The sequence below is a fragment of the Spermophilus citellus genome (assembly GCF_964194105.1).
Source record: "Spermophilus citellus genome assembly, chromosome: 3".
In the NCBI taxonomy this organism is placed as follows: Eukaryota; Metazoa; Chordata; class Mammalia; order Rodentia; family Sciuridae; genus Spermophilus; species Spermophilus citellus.
This window is the reverse complement of record NC_138184.1, coordinates 223,618,675-223,633,698: the sequence shown is the minus strand read 5'-3', so window position 1 is coordinate 223,633,698 and position 15,024 is coordinate 223,618,675. Positions and strand designations below refer to the sequence as shown.

Below are 15,024 nucleotides of genomic sequence, written 5' to 3'. Positions count from 1 at the left end.
ATTCAGCATTTAGTTGAGACTGTCAAAACATGAGCTTCAATTTTTTCATCTGTAAAATGGAGTATGGCTAAGTAATTAATATTCTCTTTATCTCAAAACTCTGTTAGTAACCATTACCTGGTATGTAGGACTGTAGGTTTAGAAAGTGGTAAGACAGAAGGAAGGGCTGAGGAGGGAAGTGCTGTGTCGAGAACTTGTAGGGTTGATTAGGGGTCATTGTAGAGTGTCTTGGGACAACTTATGTTCTCTAGAGAAAATATACAGGACATAGTAATTGATCATTAAATATTAAGTCAGAGTTATAGCTGGAAGGATAGCAAAGAAGATCCCTGAAGGACAGATGTGTGGAATGAAGGACACTTGGGTCAATATGAATAAACTTAGCAAAGAACTGATTAGAATCCAGTTTAATAATTTACTACCAAACTGCATTTGTCCTTTAAAATGAAGCTCTCCTGCCGGAGCCTTCCTTGAATTTAGATAAGGTACTTGATTTTGAAAATGTATGAATTGTACTAGTGACAATTTTTTGGTCTAAGTTCATATAAGTTGAGTATAAAAAAAACATTAAATTGGGAAGGAGGGCTTGGTTAAGCATGAATTTGTGAAAGTGTGTATACTACTGAGTAACATGCTTTGAGAAACATCATTCCATATCATACAGACTATGCTACATTGTTTGATTTTTTTAAAAAAATATTTTAGATGAACACAATATCTTTATTTATTTTTGCTTGGTGCTGAGAATCGAAGCCAGTAACTTACACGTGCTAGGAAGTGCTCTACCACCGAGTAACAACCCCAGCCCTGATATGATGTTTTAACATTACATAAGGAAAGAACATCCAGTGTATTAAACACAAGATTTTATGAATATTTTTCTTAGGATAACATAAAAATAGGTTTCTTAAACTAAATTAATTTAAGGAAACTAATTATTAAATTATCAAATAGGAGATTTGAATGCCTAAATTGGGAAGATGGTGTACAAATCACTAAAGTTTGGAAATTGCTGACTTGAAAGAATGAATTGTCTATGAGCAATTGGTTAAAATAGAACATTAGTAACTATAGCTTTCCTGCTTTCAATATTTCAATGTTTGACAGTAATGCCTTTTCCACTGTTATTACACTATGCTAAATTATTTGAAACAATTTTATACATAACAGTATAAGCTCCACATAATCAGATGCTACACGTAATATCTTTGTCACTGTATTCCTGTACATCAATCATATGCACTCAAAATATTGGATAAATGAATAAACAATATAAACTTAAGCAAACATTAAAATTCTAAAAATTGTACCCAATATAGAACATAGAATGATAGACATAGGTGTTTTGTAAATGTAGGAAATGATTCACACTCTGATATCTAATAGAAGCTCATTTAGTACCTGCCATCAAATTTACTATTAATCAAACCATAAAGTTCATGGAACTAAAAATATTAAGAAATATGATGAATAAAAGAATTAGGAAGTAATGGAGAATTATGTCCATCAAGGATTTATAGTGACTAGTCTGGGTGTGGTGGTGCATGCCTGTACTCCCAGAAGCTTGGGAAGCTGAGGCAGGAGGATCATAAGTTCTAAGCCAGCCTTGGCAACATCAAGGCACTAAGCAACTCATTGAGACACTATTTCTAAATAAAATGTGAAATGGAGATGGGATGTGGCTCAGTGGTTTAGTGTCCCTGAGTTCAATCCCCGGTATCCTCCAAAATAAAAAAAAAAATAAAGTGGGAAATCCAAGTGGCAACTTAGATTATGTTAAAAGAAACTGACTGGCAAGAATATTTCAGAATTACTTTTAACATGCATATTTATTAAAGATGTTCAATGTTACTAAATGATGTCAGTGATATTCTGAGAAACTATGGTTGATTTTGATGCAAAGGTCCAAACTTCATGAGTTTTCTAAGATGAGAAATGCAAATGGTTTCAAGAGTTACATTTGTTTTGAAAACAATCCTTTAGTTTTGTGATATATACTATTTTAAAGTGTCTAAAAGAATATGTTCTTTTATCACTTTGTTGAGGGAAATTTGAATTTGGTAAGTCTATAATAAACTGTCATGATGTTTATACTTCAGGAATAATTTACACATTAAATATTTCCCATTATGACACAGAAAATTAATATCCTTTTTAAAGTAGAATATCATCACTAGGAATATTTTCAATAAACTTGCTGTTTATTGATACAGGAATACTGGAGGAGAAAGTCTTAGCATGTTGAGCTGCTTTTGAACACGGTTGTCTACTTTCCTTTATTTACTCCATCATTAAAGGGAGAGAAATCAGTGTGAATAAGGCCAGGATTGCAGAGCTGAAGGCAAATTGAACCAGCACTGAACATCCCTTTGAATGACATCTGAAGAGGGGAGTCAGATGCTCAGTGGGACCTGATGGTCCCTCTAAATGTTTCATATTGTTTCTGCCCAAGGATTGAAATAGGAGAAAGAAAATACAAGGTTTTTTTTCCTTTTCCTTTTCTTTTTTTTTTTTAACAACAAATCTCCTGCAAATCCAGCTTATTTATAATCTCTTCTTTCAAGAACGTAAGCTATTGTCTCCCTTTACTTTCCAGAATCAACCAAAAATAATCAAATAAGATTGTAACCACTGATAACAACAAAAATTTACCATGCAGACAGACGGTGTGAGGACACACTCAGAGCACCTAAGAAGATTCTCAGCAAGTGAGGGGCCTGCCCATCCGTGGGCACAGAAAGGATGAAAGAAACATTAGCTTTATCTTTTCATAATGATGCTATTTTTAGCATGGTTTCATATTTGCTGTAAAAGAAGCAGCCACACAAGGAACAGGTGGAGCACCAAAAAGACAGAGGGTTATTTTGCTAGCTTATAGAAAAGGTGCACAGACAACTTCTGAGCCCATTGCTCAAACACTAAAGATTAAAACAGCTATCATAACCCCTCTTATAGAGAGCCAATAGCAAATCCTTTAGGAATTGTGACATTCTCTAGCCAAAAGGAAACTTGTTAACTAGTTGTGAAATTTAGAGAGTTTAGTGAATTTTAAAGTAACATGTTATAAAAGGTTATTGGTTCTATGATATTAAATTACAGAATTAAAAGTAGATGAGGGGTTTTAGTGTTATGATAGTGAGTAAAACAATAGCATTGGACTATTATCCATTCTAAAAAAAACCACTAAAACTAGAATATATGTGGATATTTTACACATGTACACACACATATACCTATGTGTAGATTTATGTACACATACACATACATACTCCTGTAAACATGTATGTATCTATATCTATATCGACATCTATACCCCATTTCCCTCAAGGACTAGGAAAATATGAATCAGCTGTAGAAATACAATTTTGAAGGACAGAGAGCAAATGGATACATGCCAACTGACTTAGTAGATCTAAGGATACTGAATCATAACCTGAAAACTGAAAAGATGAGATTCCCACTTACCCCCACCGAATCTTGAAAACTTTGAAGAATGAATTAAGTAAAAACTGGGTTATGGATGTTTGACAGAGAGTTCACCTGGAGATCCTACCTCCCGGGACCTGTGGCTAAGAGGTGCTGCCTCTCTCACTTTGGAGGGTGAGTGGAGGTTTATTCTCTAAAGCTCCAAGGCAGAGTAAGGGACATGCAAACCATACAGAAAATGGGGATTGTCCATGCTTACACCAAAGGCCCAAAGCTCACAATCCCAGACCTCTTTGTTAAAATGGTTCCAAGATTGTTGGCAGAAAGATCAGGAATCTACAGGCGAGAAAGAGTCTAAAATCTCTGCCACGCAGTTCTGTCTGCAGGAATGTTATTAAATCATTTATTACTCAGACACACGGCTGATAATAAGATGGAGAGCTTTTAATTATTATATCAGAGCAATTGGAGTAAAAAGAGACTGTTGGACACACCGGACTATACACTCACTCCAACCTAGAGGGAAGTCAACAAACCCTCCATGCTTAATAATAAACATATAGCTAACAACAACCAGCAATCCTATGAAAGCTGTGAAGATCAGAAAACAGAAAATGAACAGAATAAAGAAACTAAAGGAGAAAGAAGAAAAGATGCTCTGTCCCAAGGATATGAGAAACAATTTGTATGCCTAAAGCAACAGTAGCATGCTATTAAAAAGGAAAATAAAAAGTAGCTCTCTGCACAATAGAAAGTTGTTTCAGAAAGAGAGGACCTAGAAGTCATAAGAGAAAAAAATAATGAATAAATAAAAAGAAATGTACAGACCTGAATCACCTGTGTGAAAGTAAGCACCCAGCAAATGGAGGGAAATGGACACATTGGATGCCAGAGGATGTCCATGCCCAACAGGGAGTCAGATCCCCATGAGGAAGGCTTGGGGGTAGGGAGCATGTGTTCCAACATAGGGTGGTAGGAAGTGCTTAGGTGAGTCACCAGGGACATATGAGGGAAACCCCATGATGGTGGCCTGTCCCAGACACAGGGAGCAAACGGTTCAGGTTGGAGCAAGTGACCCATTAGCCAAATGGCCCACTACTGCTGCACAGTCTTCTAAAACCTGAGAACAGAACATATCAGACTCTATGCTGGGCTCGGCTTGTGGTGATGGAGCATTGACCAACCACACCCAGCAGCCAGGGGATGCATTTCACCTGTCAATATCAATCTCAGGCAGGGCGTGGAAATGCATGCCTATAATCCCAGCAGCTCTAGAGGCTGAGGCAGGAGGATCACGAGTTCAAAGCCAGCCTCAGCAATGGAGAGTTGACAAGCAACTCAGTGAGATCCTGTCTCTGAATAAATACAAAATAGAGCTAGGGATGTGGCTCAGTGGTCGAGTGCTCCTGAGTTCAATTGCTGCTACCCCATTCCCTGCAAAAAAAAATCAATCTTAATCCCCAAACCTAGAGTTAACACCACATGAGTTTAGAGTCAGAGAAGGTAACTACAGATCCAGGGAAGGTAGAATAAAAGAGAGGCCCAGAAAGGCAAAAAGCAAGTAATAATGTTACAGATGACAAGAAAGATCCAGTGAATTCTTACTTAGTCTCACCTTTCAATGCAGAATTGTGTTTGTTCAAAAATGTGAGTAAAACTAGGTTTGCGATTAATAATTATGTGAAGAGAGGTCAGTCCTAATGAAGTCATCTGTATATAAATGCAATAAGGTTTTTTTTTTGACAACTTCATCCAAAGGCATATTCTTTTCCAAAGACATTTATTAATGAGTCATTTACTCTTATGCAACAATTATTTATATAATGAGCTTTAAGGTTTCTAGTTTATGCCAGTTCCAGGAAATATGACTTCAAGTATTTGCTAGAGTAGGTGACATACAATAAGAGTGAAATTCATTATTTAACTTTTTTTGGTTATGGTCATTAGACAAAGATACAAGATAAAGAAGAGAAAATAGCTGCCATATGATTCTCTCCATAAAATCTTCAGGAGACTCTATGACAGGAACTGATGTATTAAGAAGGAATGAAAGGCTACCCCAAAACTAAAACACCTCGAGACAGAAACACAACACTGTGGCCTTTAAGTCTAGTCAGAAGAGAGGCACTGCAGGTGAAAATGAATGGGGTTATTCCTGTGGCTTTTGTTTTTGATCACAAAGTAATGAACTATCTTAATTGGATTTCCCAAGTTTTTTTTATTTCCCCTTAATTCATCCTGTCTGAACAGTTGATTATCGTGGACTGGACGAGTTTCAGATTCCACACATCAGAGGAAACTGAACAACAGTCTCCAGTCATACAAAATGGGAAGCCATTCTCAGGTTTCCAACAGAGAAATTGCACCCCAAAAGGCAATGTATTAAATTATGTCTTGGCAGGTTGTATGAAAATATCTGAAGGTGGGCACATTGCATCTGGGTACCATTTTGGAGTCTCCAGAAGTGACTCTGGGTTACCTGCAATGGAAGGAAAGCCACCTTGATTTTACATGGTGTCCTGCACCCCTTCCTGGCCTGGGGTGTGGGCTTCACCTGGCCTCCTATAATTTCCCTCTCCTTTCCTTCATTTCAAGTTTGAAAAGCATTTGAGAACTTTTGTAGTATTAACCTATCGCTATGACTGACACACAATGAAGAAGCGATTTCAAGGGGAGCCTGGCAGGTAGGAGCCATCTACAGAGGAAGTGTGAATCCAAAAGACAGTCTTCAGTGAGTGGGTAATCAGTCACGGAAAAGAGCCCTTTACGGCCAGTGTTTGATCAGTGAGTTGGTTCCTAGATTTTCAATTGAAGCTGTATGAACAGAATTGAATTCAAAGATTTATACTGATTGTGAGGAACTGAAATAGCTGAGCTTGTGGAGCAGGAGTTGCTGAGTGATTACAAAGGTTTATAACAAAGACGGCGCCGGAGAGGGCGACAAAGAGGAGAGGATGTGGCTGGAGGAAGACACAGAGAGAGAGAGAACCTACGCTCAGGTTAACTATAGAGGAGGTAAAGTGGGTTAGGAGACAGAAAAGGCAGAGAAATGCCTTTGATGAGAAAGAATAGAAATGGGTGGAGGGAACGAAATGCAAGGAACCAGTGTTGGGAAGGTCGGACTTCAGGCCACACACATCAGAGAAACAGCTCATGACTCACAGGAATGGGAGGGGTCCGAAGCTCAGTGGGGCCCCATTGTATGTGAACAATCTCCGATACAGAAGGAAGGAGCTCTGTGTCCTCATTTCTAGTTGGTGTCTTTAAAAAGGGGGAAGAATAAGGCACTATCACCACATCACATCACAGAAGATACCCAACACAATTCCATTCCATCCTATTAAGTTCTCAAACCAGATTTTGTTAGATTGTGTTCAGCACTTTACGTTGAAAAATTAACTAGGTGTCAGGGATGGAATTTAAATTATTCTAAAAGTTGGGTTCACACCTTAAGGGATGATGAGTCCAGGTACATAAGGAATATACTAGTTATCTTATAAAGAACTCAGAAAATTGCACTAGAGAAAATACTTCTAATTGAATTATGAATTAAAACTAATAACAATTACCTAATGGTTTATATACTGACTTCATTTGAAATGTGTTTTCTGATTAAAAGCCCCAAGGCATTAGTTGGACAATTAAGAAGTAAATAGTTTATAGCAAAAATGCTGTTCAAACCACAGATAATGAGTTAGAGCCATGTAGGGAAGTTTTGATGATAATGAGGAGATGAAAATAAGAAATGCTTATTTCAGAAATGATGTAAAAATCATACTACAGAATCTCAACTAAAGAATGCTGGCCATACACATATATGTGAGCTTGCAGACACACACACACACACAGGCTCTGAATCACACAGGCCTGGCTGAGAAGTCAAGCCTCACAGTTTACACTATGTGTGACCTGGAACTTAATTTCTCTGAGCTTTACTTTAATTATCCAAATAATGGGAATAATAGTCACATTACCTACATTAGGATGTTGTTGTGAGTTATCGGATAAGACAGTCTGTGTGATATGCCTGGCATTTAGTTTGCCCTCAATAATATACTTAGTTCTTAGTACAAAATTTTTAAAAATCTTTAGCTCACATTTCTTAACTTGTCAGTAATTCTCATTTCTAGCTGGTAAACAATGTTTATTTTTCTTATCTTTATTATCAAAATTTATTTTATCATAATAAGTTAAAACTATATGACTCATAGTCAAGCTTGATATTTTACACACTAACCATGACATGTTCCTGACACCTAAGAGTGAAGATTGCTGGAATTATGAGTTTAATACAGAGGAACACAGGCAGGTGTGATAGGCAGAATTCTCAGGAGGCCTTTGAGATTGCTGTCACCAGGTAGATGAGTCCTGCTTACTGAATATGGGCGGGACCAGCAAATGGGGGTAGGGCCTTGCATAAGGAGGAGAGTCACTCATGGAATGAAGCTATTTTTTATGCCAAAGGTGAAGAGAGGCCTCAGATGTAAGCAAGGTCTGTCATCAGTCAATTTTGAGTTAATCAAATGTGTGATAATCTGGGTAGGCATGACCTAACCAGGTGAATTCTGGAGCAGGGTCCACAGTCAAGATTCTTCAAGGGTGCTTGGACACCTGACTATCGTGGGTGGCTAGAAGACAAATATTCTAGCTGCAGAATGTTGTATTATCCTCCTTGCTGTTCCGACTGTGTCTGGAGCATAGGTTACCCTGCAGTGATGGTCCATAAAGGAGAAATGGATAAAGATGAAATCCAGTTACTGGGTGAAAGCTTCAACTCAGAGAAAGGAAAGCTCTCCCCAAAGTAGACCAGTCTTTCATTTTGTGTGTGCCCTTGACACAAGCATTGTCAACATTATGGCTTTGTTTTTCTAATTCTCCTTTGGGATCCATATAGGAAACCAATTAAATTCCTAATTGTACAGTCCTGGTCAAATGTGAACAGCAACACAACTTGCTTGTGCCAGGCTCCTGATCCACAGGAACTATGAGATAATGAAGCTGTTATTACAAAGTTGCTAAGAAAATGAACATTATAGGGAAGGAAGCACTTGGGTGGTAGATAGGTTTACAGTGCTTTCTGCTACAGCCCAAGTACCATCCCGGTGACTCATTCCCCCCCCTCCCCGCCCACACTGCACCACTGAAACTTGTGGGAGGCATAATAATAATAAAAATATTACTGAGTGCAAGTACTTAGGAACTTGAGTAACAAGCTCTCTATAAATATTAGATTAAAAAGACATGAACAGCTTTTACCATTATAGAGGATAATAGAGTTTGATCAGCTAAATCCCAGGGCTTTATAAAGCACAAATTATGTAAACAAATTTAATGGCTTTTTGATAAAACTACAAAACTGGAGCTAGAACGAACGCAAGAAGTGTTCTTTATTTGGACTTTAAACTTCACGCGCTGGAGCACATATGCTTACTTAAATTTTAAAAAATTAAATATGAATGCAGAAATTTATAGAGGACATGAATTAGAGGAGAGAATAGTAAGGAAACATTATTTTTGGTTTAGGGGTATTCAGTTACGTTCCAAGGACAGTGGCAAGATCTAGCTTTATTAATATTATTATTGATCATTGGGCAACAAGAAGTAAGTGAAGCTTTATATATGAAAGCTCCAGGTTGTTAGTGAAAGGATATTTGTCAACTCCTGAAGAAAACAGAATGAATAAGCTAAAATGTTAGAAAAAACATACAGTGGAAAAAGGCAAATAATGGAAATGTAAGATAGCATACACTATTGAAAATTGTAACACCAAATTTTCAAAGTGTAGATAAGAATGGAGAAGGATGGCAAAGATAACCCAGTGGCATTAAAGGAAGTTTTTGGGGTGCCTGCTCCCATTTTCCTGTTCTCCATGTGACTTCCACTCTGGGCACAAGCTCCTGTCGCTGTCCCTCTCCTTCTGCATCAGGCCTGGTATGACAGTTTGGATCTGGAATGAACCCCAAAATCTCACGTGCTAAAGTCTTGGCCCCAAGTGCTGCAGTGATCCGAGGCAGGGTTTTGGGAAGAGTGGATCTCGAGGGCTCTGATCTCATCAGTGGGCTAATCCATTGAGGGCTGAATGGACCCCTGGGAGGTGCTAGCAACTGTAAGTGGTGGGAAAGAGTTGGAGAAAGTAGGTCACTGGGAACAGGCTCTGGATGGGTATTTCTTATCCCTAAACCCCTTCCTCTTTCTTTGTTCCCTGGCTGCAGGGAACAGAATCGCTGACCTCTGACACACCCTTATGTAATGAGGTTCTGCCTCACTTCAGACCCAAAGCCATAGCCCCAGCTAATAGACCATGGACCAGAACCTCTGAAACTGTGAGCCAAAATAAACCTCGCCTCCTCCAAGTTGTTTTTATCAGGTATTTGTCACAGCAACAAAAATCTGAGTACCACACCTAGCTTCCTGATATTGCTGTAAACTTCTCCACTAGGGCCTACAGCCTGTCTCCAGTCCTGCTGAGAATTTTAAATTCTATTTGCACAATCCCATTTCCACTGGAGTCCTACAGAACCAAAGTATCCCTGGATGAACCCAAGAAATTTGTATAAAAAGAAAAAAAAAACAAATTTAATAAATGATTCTGAAGTATAGTCTGATTTAAATTATTAACCTCAAACAGATCTCAATTTGAATTTTACTAGGATGATGTGGTCAATTATTTAACTCTTGACACCTTTGAAAATAATAATAGTACCTTATAACCAGATACTGTTTACTATGTATTAGACAATGTGTTAGGAATCATCTGTATCCTATTTTATTTTGCTCATATAATAATGCTATAAGGTAGTGGTGGTGGTTGTTGTTGTTAATATTATTATTATTATTAATATTATTAGTAATGGGGATTGAACTCAGGAACACTTAACCACTGAGCCACATCCCCAGCCCTTTTTAATATTTTATTTAGAGACAGCATCTCATTGAGTTACTCAGTGCCTCACTAAGTTGCTGAGGCTGGCTTTAAACTTGCAATTTTCCTGCCTCAGTCTCCCGAGCCGCTGGGATTACAGGCATGTGCCTTGGTACCCGGAAGGTATTACTTTTAATTCATTTTACAGATAGAGATATCTGAGTTTAATATGGTTAATTAAGCTTAATATGGTTAATTAAGGTACTCAAGATCACACATCTAAGACTAATGGAGTCAGGATACAAATCCAGGTGTCTGCCTAAAGAATTGATGGTTCCTGACGTGTGCCAAACAGTCCTGTATAGCAGTAGTCATCAGAAGCATCCTGTAGCATCACATGCCTCAGGAATTCTGGTTAAATCCTAATCCTCTCCTGGAGCCAGTAAACAGTGCCTGTCTCACACCCTTCTGGATTTTTGGAGGATAAAATGTTGCCAATGTCTCATGGAAAATTTGCTCATATCTGAGAGATGTGTACATCATACACACTGCTCTGGGAGTTTACCACAACCCCCAATCTCATTTTATAGCCCTGAAATTTAATATGGAACTGAAGGAAAAACTAGGTTTTCTCTATGAATAAATTTCACAAAAGCTTCAGGTTATCTTTGCTATTGCCAGAAAGGGATCTCAGTACACAGAAAGTTGGTTGTGAAATCATGGAGAAGAGAAGGCAGTCTGCAGAGGTCTGGAAATTTCCACCAACATGAGCAGGGAGGATATTTAAGCAGAGATGCTAAATCTCCCTTGTATACTTACTAAGACAGGCTGCTTCGTGGGTCAGTTCTTTCTGGGAGCTTTCAACTTTGCAATTTCACTTTGTGGTGCTTTCCTGTATTTGCTGACTTTTTAAATGTTAATTATTAATTGTTCAAGTCAAAGATAGATTAAAAAAAAAAATACAGCATCCAAAGGCTTCATTCCTTTGGAAATACCTGTCAGCATTTTACCTAACAAATCCAGCCATGTTTAACTCACTAGATATTGTGGCAAGAATACAGCCCTGAAGACACAAACCACCCATGGAACTATTAATTCTCGACATATAGGAGAGCCAGCTTTATAAAGCATAAATATAACACAGTTACCTGTCATGTTGCAGTAAACTTTCAGTGGCCCCAGAGGTCCACTGCCATCAGGATCTATCCAGTAGTAATTTGACGTCTGGCCTAGGTGTTTGTATGCTTCGCAGGAAGGCTCGTAGATAGCTAGGAGAAAAAAAGAATATATCCTCCATGAACAACAGTGAAGGACCAGGACTCCCCAGACAATGACCTGAACGCAGCAGGGAGGGGCAGCCCCAGGTGAGAAGAGCGTTCTCTTCCTCTAAATTGAAATTCATCACTTGGTTTTACCTTTATGAGTATTTCTGACCTAACAAACAAGATGGCAAGTTCCTGGTGTGGCTTTCCATTTGGGGAAAGGACAAAAATGATCAGTAGACTGCTAAACAAATGTGATGTTTGTTTTATGGGGGCTCCTGACCATTAAAATTATTTAATTTACACTTATTTATAGCTATGCTCTTTTTACCATGTAGGACTTTATTTTGAAAGGTCATGCATCTTGGCTGCCCTGTTGGGCTATCAACTAAGTGAGCAGAGAGAGTGTCCTCTCCCTCCCTCTCTCCCTCTATCTCTCTCTCTCTCACTCACTCACTCACTCACACACACATACGCACACATCAATTTTTTGCTTAGTTAATATAAAAATTTTTGCAAATTTTATGTGATTTCTAATCTTCCTTTATCTCAGACAAAAGGAAAGAATTTTCCTGATTCATTTTATTTGTTTCAGGGGCTTTACCGACATGACATCTTGTTTGTGTTGAAAGCTGACATTCTTGTAACTAAATTACAGGTTCTGTTCCATCATTTTCCCTTTTGTTCCCATGCCCATGACGCAGTTTCCTCTCCTCACTGAGGCTGTTTCTAGGTATAGAAAGGACATTTCTCTCTGTAGTGACACCATCTAGAACCCTGGAGACGCACACGTTCTCAACAGCTCCACATGGACATTTATGGAGAGTATGAAAGATCTCACAAAGCTAAGGACGATTTCCCTGGCCCCAAGGGGTGGCACTGTTTTGTCTACCTCGAATCGTCCTCCTGAGAGCTGCTCTATCTTAAATCATGAAATCTGGGGAATGAGCTGAGACCTCCCTTTTTCGCCTTCTACAAATCCTTTCTGCCTCCTTGGGCTTTCTGTGGCTTCCTCTCTCCAAGGATGTCAGACCCCCTTAGACCTCCACTCTGTTTCACTGTAACAGCACTAGACTAAGGCATTTCCAGAACTATTAGATTACCTCATTCCTCCCACCCTCCCTCCTTTCCGCAGTTACTGAGCATCTGTGATGTGTGGGCAGTGTTTCAGGCTCTACGGGTCCAGCTGTGCACATCTCCAGGCCTCTGGAGCAGGGTGGTCTCACCAACCCTTTGGGTATTACTTATGCACAAAGTGCTACTGGAAGAGAAGGTGGCTTGACATATCAACAGAGACAATCCGTCTTTTGTCCCAGTGTTAATCATTAACAGGCCTATGTGCAGTGTCTTAAGTGTCCAATTTAGACAACAAATTATATTTTTTTCTTTAGTTTTGAATGCCACACCAAAGAAAATATTGCAATAAGAGGCAAGGGGGAAATATTTTTAAACTTTTAGCAGGAAGATGCCATAATTAGGTATTGGTTTTAAAAAGAAACATCTGTGGAGCAAAATGATAGATTCAGGGGAAGTGACTCAAGGCAAAGAGCACCCTGTTGGTATTGCCAGAGGCCAGCAGAAAGGTGACCAGCACTTGAAGAAAGCTACACAGAAAGGATGAAGCAGATGGGACTGACTCAAATGTTTTTAAGATCAAAAGGGTCTCAAAGCCCAGTTAAAAGTAAGTGACTGGGAATAAAGGGGAGTAGGAATGACTAAACCCCCAACCTCTGCAAATAAAGTAACTGCCTTATTAATTGCTGACAACCTCTCTCCGGATAATTAAAAATTTCGTCTATTTCAAAATAATCCAGAATGTTAAATTCAACTTCTAAGCCTTCCTCTCATACCCTATGGGCAACCTGCCATTAAAACCTTTCTTCTTTATTTTCTGATATTTAATAATCAATCACTCTCGTTTACTCCTGCCACAACTCTGGCCCTTTTCCTTATCATCTGGCTTAACATTTGCCCTATTCATTGGTTTTTCTACTCAACTACTTCTACCAAAGTGTGTCTTTTGAATTCTAGTCTAGCCTTAAAATATCACTTTCATTATGTTCAAAAGTGGAATGTTTCTTCAGTATTTATGATGTACCAGATCATCATCTATGAATATAAGGATTTTTGTGATGGTCTTTCTAAGGTCCTGTGACCTTCCAATAACAATCCTGTGGCCTGGTCGGGCAGATTCGCTGCGTGACCTTGACTAGCTCTCGCTACAACATGCTACAAGCCTCTTTTTCAGTCTATACAACTTCTCAGAGTCATCAATTAAGGCTAAAGGGGTATGAAGCATGGCTCTGCAGTCTGTAGACAGAGTTAGGTCCAAATTCTGACTCCACAACATGCTACTTACATAATGTTGCTAAAATGACTGAACCTTTAGCCTTGCTGACGAGAAGGTAGGATAAGTATGCTATAGTGGCATTAGGAGGGACAGGAGAAATAATCCACATCAGTTGCTTAACCTAGGATCCCACCCATGGCAAACTAATAGGTAGCATTTGGGGCATTATTATTATTAGCAATCTGATATTTGTTATTTAGGTCCTACTCAAATTCCTTCTTCTTAAGCAGAGTCTCCCTGGTCAATGTGCCTCTTTCTGCATAATCCAGAGCACTCATTGCTTATTTCATGGATCGGCAATGACACTTGAATATAGTTGACTTAGAACTTGACTGTTTATTGAGTTTTATCTTTGAAATTTTTATTTCCCAATAAGACTGTGAATCACCAGGAGGACAGGGTCTGTAAAATGTCTTTCTTTTCTACTCCATTTGATCTAACAAGATAGATGAGTTTTTAGGAAGGATATCAGAACTGAACTTAAAATTTGCCTATTTTTTATCCTATTCTGATTTTGGTAAGAGGATTGTTAGTTGGCTTAAGCAGAGTGTTTGCATAGGAAACTTGATTGAATGATAATAAGCAAAGCTAACTACTTATTGCATTTGCAGGTGAGTACACAGGACTTTAGCCAGGGCTGTAGCTAGCCCCTCACCCAACAGATGAATGGGTAGTAGATGCTGGAGGCAAGCGGATGTGGGAAATCTCACTAGTCAAGCATCTCCTCTTCTCTTCTTCCAAGGATGACAATTATTCTGTTTGTCTTTAACCTACGGCAGATTTGCTTTTGCTTCATCCACCCACATGGAAAGGCAAGTACTTCAGTCCAAACTTTCTGCATGTGTTAAAATCATCTGGAGAGCTTATTAAAACAGGGATTCCTGACCTTGCCCGGAAGAGCCTGACTCGGTAGACAATTTGCAGTTATAAGGGCTCCCAAGTGTTGTTGGTGTTGTTGGTCTTCAGACCACATTTTGAGCATCCTGGTCCTAATACAGAAAAAAAATAGTATACTCAAGAAGGGTGAGTAGATTTTTAAATTCGTATTTAAATACCCAGGAAAAATAGGTCACTGAAAAGCAATACAGTAAAACTTTAACTACAGCAAAGTTAGAAAGTCATCC

The 15,024-nt window shown here is 38.7% G+C and overlaps 1 protein-coding gene across 1 annotated transcript in view; it reads right to left on the bottom strand.

Moving 5' to 3' along the window:
- Positions 1-15,024, bottom strand: part of CNTNAP2 (contactin associated protein 2) — a 1,934,648-nt gene that overhangs the window by 686,622 nt on the left and 1,233,002 nt on the right. Inside the window, exon 12 of the mRNA XM_081283562.1 lies at positions 11,437-11,556. Coding sequence (XP_081139688.1) covers positions 11,437-11,556 — 120 coding nt within the window. The remainder of the gene's footprint in view (positions 1-11,436; positions 11,557-15,024) is intronic.